General features: G+C 47.2%; 1 protein-coding gene across 1 annotated transcript; it reads left to right on the top strand.

Moving 5' to 3' along the window:
* The first annotated feature begins 8,422 nt into the window (after positions 1-8,422).
* Positions 8,423-10,722, top strand: LOC127301024 (putative receptor-like protein kinase At1g80870). The gene has a single exon (XM_051331231.2). The coding sequence runs from the start codon at positions 8,541-8,543 to the stop codon at positions 10,407-10,409; it is 1,869 nt and encodes a 622-aa protein (XP_051187191.1). The 5' UTR covers positions 8,423-8,540; the 3' UTR covers positions 10,410-10,722.
* Positions 10,723-10,951: the final 229 nt, after the last annotated feature.

The raw sequence follows: 10,951 nt of genomic DNA, 5'->3' as shown, positions 1-10,951 counted from the left end.
TGTTTTCCCCAAGTCCTTATTTGAAACCCGCAGAAGGAACTCAGACGGCAGGATTCCCGTTTAGTTGACTGTTCCATGTTGACGTGTGGGGCCGCGTCGCGTGGGGCTAGTAGAAAGGGACCGCGTGGGACAGGACGAGATAGCGTTTGGTTGCACGTGAGCAGGATCTGGGTTTTGTCTCTCTCGTCCCAAATTGGCAATTTCCCTTTTAAGAGTACCTTTTTCGCCTCCTTCTCTCTGTCTTTTTTCACCTAATTAGTATCAAATCTAGAGAAGCTTGCATTTCTGTCTTTCTTCAATTATTTATGCCTTTTGGCTCTGTCTTTTTTCACCTAATTAGTATCAAATCTAGAGAAGCTTCCATTTGTGTCTTTCTTCTATTATTTGTGCCTTTTGGGCCTCGTTGTTTGCCCAATATGGCAGCAAATCTAGTACTCCATCTGGTCCATATGTATGTAGTTAAATCTAGAAGCAAATCAATAGGGAATGTACGATAAATTCACATAGTCATATAGTAGAATAGGGATAGATAATAGGGATCCCACCCTAGATAATAAGCTGCATACAGCAGCCAAACATAGTAACAGGTTCCAGGTTCTTCACAGCACCATCATACTAACAACATAACAACAAGGGATCCGTAGCTAACAACAAAATAGGAGGCAGCAGCAGCACACGTCCAGGACTCCGCCTACCCCATCTGCGTCTGCCTCCATTTGTTGCTCCCCTTGGGAGCCTTGGGCTTGAGCGGAGGCATGCGCCCGGCGGAGATCTCCACCCGCCGGAAGCTGCGGAGGTGCATGCCGAGCGCCATGTTCTTGGCGCGGAAGGAGTGGGGGTTCACCGTTGTGCCGACCTTGGGGAAGGTGTTGAAGTCAGTGCCGCGGAGTCTCCTAGTGCAGAAGGGGCACCTGTAGACACCCTTGGCGAAGTAGGAGACGTACTGGCCGACCTGCAGCCTCCGCAGCACCTGGCGAGTCTTGGTGTCATGGTGCTCGTCGTCGCTGCCAGACAGCTGATCCATATCAAAAGGGAACTATGAGTAAATGAGTTGCAACAATAACTAACTTTCATCATAACAAAGTTAGAAAAAACAGAGGCAGCCTCAGTTAGAGTGGACACGATTATATGTCTACAGGGAAGGGGTTAGCGAACCAAAGCTCATGCACAACAGATTTGTACACAGCAATGGTTCGCTGAACCCTCCCTGTAAAAATTTGTGCCCACCGATTCATCATAGGCAAAGAAACAGATTCCAGATCTGAACTTGAACACATTCCAGATTATTTTCAAAATTAAACGATTGATATCTTTTGATTCGTGTATAAAATAACTGATTGAGATCCCATGATTACTTGCATAAAATAACTGACTGAGATCCCATGATTACTTGCATAAATAAACCGAACGGCCGAACCCCAAATCTTAAACGAAATCAAGAAGGGATCAAAACAAAATGGAATAAAATTGGCGCAAATATTAGCCCAATACTCATCCATTTACAGATCCATCTACACCAGCAAAAATAGGGTTCAAAAAGGAATGGGGAACAAAAAAGGAAGCAAACCGTAGTTACCTCTTTCCATGCGTCCTTAATGGAAGTGTCGTAGGGGTTCGAGGGCGGGACGTACGACACCACCTCGTAGGGGTCATATCCCGGCGGGATCTGACCACCACCGGTGGCAGCAGCCTTCGATGCACCGGCGGAGGAGGCGGCGACGTCCGTTGAGGGGACGGTGTCGAAGAGGAAGGTATCGCGCTTGGAGCCGATGGCGTTGTGGACGATGGGATTGGCATTCTCCTTGTCCATCTCGCTGCCAGAGGAGAGGGAGAGGGAGAGGGAGAGGGTTTTTTGCTTTGGAGAAGATGATGGGACGTGAGAGAGGCGGCATTGCGTGAGCGAGTGAGAGTGACATAGATAGTAGGAGGAGGCGTCTATAAAGGCGAGGGGTGGTTAATGCGACCCACGTCCTACGCGTCCACTGTTGCACGTCTGCACGTCTTGGACTTCTGCAACGCGACACACGTCCACGATTGCACGTCTTCGACATCTGCACCGCGACACGCGTCTACGCGTCAACAACACCGCAACATGCGTCCTCGAGTCTAACCCTGGAAATTTAGATATACTCAGGTATACCCTCGAGTCTTATACTAGCATTTTTTGTGTGCTCAATTTTCCCCTTGAGTGCTAATACTGCCTAGTGCAATATGCTCAGTTTTACTCTCAAGTGGCTGGTCAACAGAGAGTCAACAAATGGGATTAACTAGTTAAATGAGTCATTTAATGTGCAAAAAATTCCGAAAAATAGTGGCACTTACTCATGGAGCCTTTACCACAAATTGCCACTTTTCAAATCATAGATAAGTCATAGATAAATCAAGTTTTACCACAAATTGCCACTTCTCAAATCACCTAGTAGCTATGAAGGTGCATGGTTTTCCACAATAGGCCCTTCCCAAAACAGCTTTCCCCAAAACATAGTTTGTCTAAATGAGGCCACAATTCTCACACTCATGTATATTTGTATTGCAAATAGTTTGAGGTAGGCCAAGATGTGTTTCATTGTATAAAACAGGCATTTTCCATTTTTTAAATCTCATATTTGAATCCCTTAGTCTGTTTATTACTCAGGTGCCCTTGGTTTGTTGATACTACTCAGTTTTTCCCTCTCCCTCCATAAATTCTCGCAGACATGCAACATTGCCCTGATTGGTCTAGCCCATGTCACGCAGATCGTGCCCGCCGACTGTTGATCGTATGATCTAACGGGCAGGATAACCCCTCTCTCTCTGTTGGCGGTTAGTTTCCACTCTCTAAGTATGCTAAAGGGCAATTTTCTGTAATATTTTTCACGCGCTAAAAATTATAAACTCTTTTAGGCATTACTTTTCACGCAAAAAATGATAAACCATCACCGATTTGTTGTAGCCATTACTTTTCACGCAAAAAATGATAAACCATCACCGATTTGTTGTATCCATTACTTTTCACGCAAAAAATGATAAACCATCACCAATTTCTTGTAGCCATTACTTTTCACGCAAAAAATGATAAACCATCACTGATTTGTTGTATCTGTTACTTTACACGCAAAAAATGATAAACCATCACCGATTTCTTGTAGCCATTACTTTTCACGCAAAAAATGATAAAACATCACCGATTTGTTGTATCCATTACTTTTCACGCAAAAAATGATAAACCATCAATGATTTCTTGTAGCCATTACTATTCACGGTAAAAATGATAAACGAAACAATCTATCTATCTCTGTATTTGAAGTTTGGGAGGGTTCACCATCTACTTATGTTAACTTTCGAGGTTTTGACCTGAAAATCAAATGGGTATTATAAAGGGAAATAAAAGTTAAAAAAATGTAAAATGAAACAATCTACCTATCTTTGTATAGAAGATCGTCTGTATGATTTTTGAGGTCATTTAGAGATGGTAGAAAAAAATCTCTTTTGACAAGGTCGAAAAACATGATGCCATACCTATAACAACAAGGAATATCTAAAAGGGAAAGTTTCACAAAATATGAAATTTAGGGCGAAAATGATGCCATACATGATGCTGTTTTTCGAGGTTTTGACCTGAAAATCAATTGTGTATTATAAAGGGAAATAAAAAGTTCGAAAAATGTAAAAATAAAACAATCTATCTATCTATCTATGTATAGAAGATCAGCTGTATGAAATTTGAGGTCATTTAGAGAAGGTAGAAAAAATCATCTTGTTAGAAAAGCTGGTTTCAGTGAGACGAAACGGCATGCACTTAAGCAAAGTGATTTTTTCGAACATCTCCAAATGACCCCAAATTTTCCATACATGATGCCATACGTGTAAGCAAAGTGATTTTTTCGAACACCACAACGTCCAAACGATGCCGATGCCGATATCGGCATGGTAAGAACGGCTATGCTCGCCACCACTGCTAGGTCACTGTCGGGATGCACCCTCAATCCCGTCCCCTCATTCGATCACTGACACACCAGAGATACCGCCGAGGCCAATGCCGAACGTACATGCTGATGCCAATGCCGAACATGCATGCACGCCGTTGTGGGCACGGCCACGCCGCCCCGCTATGCTGGACGCCACAGACCATCGTGAGGTCTTTCCCTTCGCTACCACACTCTTCTAGCACCCATCTATACACGCCAGAAAGGAGAGACACTAGTTTTCTCTACATTGCTCGCGTTCGTGTCCGACACGGTGAGTCAAAGTTTTGAGGTAGTCGTCGATGTCGTCGACCATTTCATCTCTTCTTTGCATGGTTAAACACGTCTAGTTCATATCTATCTAATGCGTCTGGTCTCGCCTCATGCAGTTCTTTGTGGACGTCGATCTCATCTCGGCACCCCGCAGGCCACCTCCTCTGTGCCATCGTTGTAGAGCTCCGTTTAAAAATCTAATCATACCCGTGTATTGCCCCTTGTATCAGCGTCATGGCCCCACTTGTCATTCGATATACCGAAGCCCCACTCGTGCGTGTTTTGGTCAGGGATACAGCGATGCTTACGGTCAAACAAAGATGGATCGTCTGACGTGTCTTTGCGGGCTCTACGTGGCCCCACTAGTCAGAAGATAATGGTCAACCGTCGGGCAACCGGCCGTTACAGCACCTGTGATGGTTTCAGACAAGGTCTTGGGGAAAACTGAGGAAAAACTAAGGAGCTGGGGAAAACTGAGCACAACTAAGGACCCGAGGGCACGAGAATAGAAATCCCTAATTTATAATCCTTTTATATTATTTTCTTGTAAAAGAAAAGATTTAGAATTAATAGAATTTTCCTTCGGAAAATATCTACCTTAAATGAAAAGGTTTAAGAATAATAGAATATTTCTCCTTTTGGAAATATTGAAATTTGAAAATATTAAAGTTATTTGGAATTTTCCTTGATTTATATATCCAAGGAAAATTGCAAATTTGAATTTTCCACATTAAAATTCACATCAAAATTGTTAAATTTGAATCCTCATTGCTTATTACATTTCATATTTTATTTTGGTTAAGGAATTTTTTCCACTCATTCGCTCTCTCTGTCACTCTCTCAACCCTAACCCTAACGCTCTGGCGATCCCGTGGCGATGACGCCGCCACCACTGTCACCGCCACGCTCCGGCTCACTCTGGCCATCCTCGGCCACGCCACCTGTCACGTTCGAATCCCTGCGCGATGATCTATTGATTGGTCCGCGTGGTTTTGCCAGCTTCTTCCTCCTTCTCCAGATCGCCACCACGCTGGATCTGGAGACGAATCGCCTCCGGTGATCTGCGGTCATCATCGTCGACGCTCGAGTGTGCCTGGGACTGTCCTGGCGCGGGTGATGCTGTGTGCCGTCGTCCCCAGGGTGTTGTGCTGGTGGTTGAGTTCGTCGGCGTAACGCCAGCGTCTACCTTGGACTTGCAGCTGCTGCGGCTATGCGAGCACTGTCTCGTCATGCCGTAGCTTCTTCTTCCTGGCGCAGGTATGTTCTCCTGCTCACTGCCATGGTTGCTATGCTCCATTTCTACTGTTGTGCTATGCTATGCTATCTGGATGTAATACCTAGGCTTACTGGTGGCATGCTTATGCTTGTCTAGGTCTACTGATATTCAATTGCTTGTTGGTGATGCTTGCTATCAGTACTGGCAATTATCTTGACCCTTGTGATGCTTGTGGTGCTCTCCTGTGTCTTGCACATGATCAGTTGACCCATTTGATCAATAGATGCTAGTGGCTAGGCTCTATGTTGTGTGGCTGCTGCTTTAGCCATTGGCTAAGCTTTCCAGCCTTTGTTGGTTGCCATCTGGTTAACTTGTGATGCCTATTGCTGGTTGTCTATCTCTCTGAATGACCTTGTGATGCTACTGGTGCTTTACCAGTGGCTTAAGTTAAGCTACTTGTGCTTGCAGTAATGCTTGGTTGAATGGGTTTGGTAGCCAGGTGGGCTTTACTGAAGCAATTGCTTCAGTAAACCTCCTGTGCATGTCATGTTGGTGCCCTGAGTTGATTTCTGTCAGTTATATTTGATGAGCCATGTGTTGGTGATGATTGAATTACACAAACAGTAGCTTATATGAATTCCAATATGCTTTGGAATGAATCTGCTTGTCTGAACCTGCATGGTAATGAAAACAAACTTTCATGTGTGGCTTAGTTTGCTTGCTAGGTTAGTGGTGTGACCTCATTAGCTTGCTACTGCATCTTGTTTGGCTATTTGGTGGGTTTTATGAAAAGATAAACAAGATCCACAGATGGAAATCATTTGTATGAATACCCTGTGGATGCTTTTGATGAAAACTGGGTTGATCTGATGGTTCAATACACCATATGGTGCTAGGTTAATTAGTTGGCTACTGTTCTAGTGTTCTAGTGTCTTGGATGGTTAGTACAAGATATACCTATGCATATCCAATGACTAGATCTGTAGTTCTTGGTCTAGCCTCCACTTCCTTGCATCACTTGGTAAATACCAAGTGATGATATACCCTGTGGAGCATCTGCTCCACACCAAGTGTGTGTATGAGCATGCTTATGATGGGTTTGATCAGATCAAGTCCAGGTATGATGTATACCTTGTTCCAGCTCCTAATAGATATTTTGTGTTGGTGCAGTGCTTCTGGATGATTGATTTGATCCACGTCCCTTTACCTCCTAGCTCCTGGATGATCTAGCCTTAGGTCACCATGATCTATGGATGGTTGGTTGGGTTTTGGGGTTTGGTTTCTCTGGATGAATATGGAAATGCTCTACTGGTGCTTCTAGAGCTGTTCTTGCTGTTCTTCTTGCTAAGCTGATGAATCCAACCCTATCTCTAAGCACTGTGCTATTTATAGCACACGGAGATGTGCTCCTTGGTCGACATCACTTGTGTGTGTGTGCTGTGCTGTCCAGCCCTCCCTGCCAAGGCTTATCACTTGTATTTCTTGTTCTTTTTACTGCCAAGTGTCAATGACACTTGTTACTGGGCAAATCATTCCATTTTCTCTCATTATACAGGTTTCAAGTCAGTCCAAGCTTTGGAGAAGATCAAAATGAAGAGTTGATGAAGACTTTAGAAATAATCCAATTGATGTAATCTTCATTTTCTTTATTTTATTATTCATTCTTGTATATTGAATATTGTAAAGACAATGTAATTATGTGTGTGTGATCAATAAAGCTCAAAGTTTTGCTTATGAGCTTTTGTGAATATTTGATATTCACTTATGAGTTATTTGTATATATTTGGTATACTTTTGAATTATTTGTATAAATGTGACATGGTTTGGAATTATGAATTCATAATTCAGTTATATGTTGTTTACTTATTACTTGTTTTGTTTTGAAATCAATTTGAAATGCCAAATCAAATATTCTCCCAAAACTCTAAGTTTCAAAAGAGGTCATGTCAAAATTCATAGCACTCACATTTCTCTAACCCTAATAGCAACGAGAGAGAAACCTCGATCCCTCTTAGGTTTTATACAATAAAGCGCGAAAATTTCCTCCATTTTACGATGAAATGCACATCCCATTTCTAAATCTACCCTTTGTTGGTCCTATGTTCTGGGATATTACAATGACCTCCCATACATGCCGCCCGGTCTGTTCGATGAGGATGCCATGATACTGGTCATCGCCCCCTTGGAGCTGTAGGAGGTTAGCAAGGGCAGGACCTCATCGTTCAGCTGCGGGACTCCACGCTCGCGCTAGGGCAGCCCGCCGGGCAGCTAGGGACTCCACAACGTTGAGTTCCTCCTGCTCCTACCCCTCCAACCAGTATACCTTCATCGTCGTCATGGGCCTAGTGAGTGGCACAAGCGTCGTCCACTCTAGCGTGCCCACATAACAGTTAGCATGTGCCGCCGCAGGGCCCTCACATGATGGATTTTCTCCGTTGCAATGCATGTATAAGTAGTAAAATTCTAATTGCAGTATGTTACAACTTTTTAAGGTCTAGTTGAGTGAGGAATAAGCTAATTCTTGGTGGGGTGATATAATTAGCAAAATCGAATAACAAAAGATATGGCATTCGTTCTCCAAGTTAAAGAAATAATTGAATCTTACACAGATCACGTCGGATTGATGGTTCACACCATGAACCAAGCCTTGATAAACCTCGAATTAACAAAGGGTGTGCCTATGTCTCAGTTGACTGAGATTTTCTTAAGTCTCAATCAACTCAGAAAAGTGCAACTACAGTTTAAAGAAAAGTACAACTCGGTTCAGTTGCACATTTCTATCAGAAAAGTGCAATTACACTTTTTTAACAGAAAAGTACAACTCAAAGCACATTTTTGTGATTGACTTAGACTTAAGAAAATCTCAGTTGACTGAGACATAGCAAAACCGATTAACAAAACCGTTTGATTACCGGATGCTGACGTAGCCGCCACCTAGAAAAAGAAGAAGAAGGCAGACTACATGTTCATTATTCAACGCCTCTGTTTCCCTCCTGCTTCCCGCTTCTGCGACTACGACTAGAGAGTAGAGACCACCCGCCCCTACTCGCGTCGTGTCACTTGTGCGGTTGTGCCCCGCCCGCCATCTGCACTGCACAGCCATAGCCATGCCCTCCCGCCTTCTCCAGCCACTGCCACCACCAACTCCTCCCCCTCCCCCTCCTCTCCCCGCCAAGAACCACCGCCACGTCCTGCTCGCTGTCACCACCGCGGCGGCGACAGCAGCCTTGCTCCTCCTACTCCTACTCCTCCTCCTGCTCCACCTCCGCCGACGCCGGCGCCGGCTCCCCACACTGCCATTCTCCCCGCCACAGGCGCCTGCGCGCCCGCTGCGACGTTACTCCCGCCGCGCGCTCCGCCGCGCCACCGGGGGCTTCCACCCCTCCCGCCTCCTCGGTCGCGGCGCCGCCTCGCCCGTCTACCTCGCCACCTTCCCCGATGCCTCTCTCGCCGCCGTCAAGACGTGCTCGTCGCCGCACGAGCTCCACGTGCTCTCCTCGCTCCCCGCTGACTCCCCGCGGCTCGTCTCGCTCCTCGGGTACTCCGGCTCCGGCACCGACCAACCCCTGCTCCTCGTCTTCGAGTACCTGCCGCAGGGATCCCTCCAGGGAGCACTTTTCAGCGAAGGCCGCTTCCTGGACTGGACGCAGCGGCTCGCCGTCGTCCGCGACGTGGCGTGCGCGCTGGCGTTCCTCCACGCCGAGTGCCAGCCGCCGGTCGTGCACGGCGATCTCAAGCCCAGCAACGTTCTCCTCGACGACGACTTCCGCGCTAAGGTCGCCGACTTCGGCCTCGCGCGTTTCAAGACTCCTGATGCCATCGCCGCCTCCGGCCCCGCCGGGGACGACTTCATGAGCCAAGAACTCGGCGAGGCCGGCGACCTCTCCACCACTGCCTCTGCCGTCGGTTTAGTCAAAGCGGACGCCAGAGAGGACTCCTCGGGGCCGGCAAGAGCGTGGGGGAAGGAGTGGTGGTGGAAGCAGGACGGCAGCGGCGAGCTCGACTCACGGGACTACGTGGCCGAGTGGATCGGCAGCCAAATCTGCCCGGAAAGGAATCCAGATTGGGCCGACGACAACGACGGCGACACCAACGACCATAACAAGAACTCACCCTCTGTCACGGACGACAACGCCGTGCCAGCCTCACCAGAGGATAAGAAGAACGCGGATAATGCCGACTACAGCGCCAATAAAGGCAACGCCGGCGACAAGAAGGAGGCGACCCAGATGCGAGAGTGGTGGAAGGAAGAGTTCTTCGAGGAGATGAGCAAGAAAGGCGGCAGCTTTGACAAGCGGCGCCGAGGCACCGCCAAGCCGTGGCTGCGGTCGATCAGCATGAACACCAGCAACGTCGTCCGCAATGTCAGCGGGGACGGCAGCGTCGAGTCGAGTGCTCTCGACATGAGCTTCCGAAGGAGCCGAAAGAGGAGCCGGCGGCGCGGCCAGTCTGCAGGCAGCGGCGACATGCACAGCGGCGACCTGTTCAGCCGGGATCTCAGCACGACTACGAGCATGCGGGGCACCGTGTGCTACGTCGCGCCGGAGTGCGGCGGCGGCCCGTGCGAGCACGGCAGCGACCTGCTCGAGAAGGCCGACGTCTACAGCTTCGGCGTGCTGGTGCTGGTGATCTTGTCCGGTCGGCGCCCGCTCCACATCCTGTCGTCGCCGATGAAGCTGGAGAAAGCCAACCTGGTGAGCTGGTGCCGGCAGCTCGCTCGCACTGGCAACGTGCTCGAGCTATTGGACGAGAGGCTGGAGGGCGCCTACGACAAGGACCAGGCCACGCTCTGCGTGCAGCTCGCGCTCTTGTGCCTGCAGAGGCAGCCGGAACACCGGCCGGACAGTACGGACATTGTCAAGATCCTTGCCGGCGAGATGGAGCTGCCCCCCGTGCCCGTGGAGTTCTCGCCGTCGCCACGAATCCGGCCGTTCCCGCGGTCATCACGACGGGCGCAGCCGGATGCCACTGAGTGATGGTAACTTTGCTGACTCAACAAGTGCCCTGCTTGTCTTGAAAGAGATCTACAAATTTGTGGTGTTGTCATTTTCTTGTATACATAGGATTTATTCTTCTTCGACTAATTTTTTAACATGAAATTCTTTCGATTCTAACAGTTTGATGTTGCAAGTTGTGAGTTGTGACATAGTCTACCAATAGTTCCAAAACATTTTGCTGACCATTTCAGCGCTAGTTCCAAGATATACTTCACAACAGTGGACTGGTGAATTGTTGTTTTTGCACATTGGATGTCTTCCTCTTGATTTAGTAAGGAATTCGTTGCTCACAGTTATTCTCCGAATGTATCTGACTTGCAAGAATCAAAAAAATACTTCAGTATTCAATTGCGAAGCATGGTCTCTGTCAATTAGGAGAAGGAGAAATAAGCCATGTGAGCAATCAAGTCGATCAGATATTTTACTTGTGTCAATGAAACATAAACATCAACGTAATTTTCGGTGCTACATCATCCAGGCCACCAGATGCCTTAGAAAAGGAAGCAGATTGCGTACTCTCT

The sequence above is a fragment of the Lolium perenne genome, chromosome 7 (assembly GCF_019359855.2).
Source record: "Lolium perenne isolate Kyuss_39 chromosome 7, Kyuss_2.0, whole genome shotgun sequence".
In the NCBI taxonomy this organism is placed as follows: domain Eukaryota; kingdom Viridiplantae; phylum Streptophyta; class Magnoliopsida; order Poales; family Poaceae; genus Lolium; species Lolium perenne.
The sequence above is the reverse complement of the archived record's forward strand: the minus strand, read 5'-3'. Positions and strand labels throughout refer to the sequence as shown.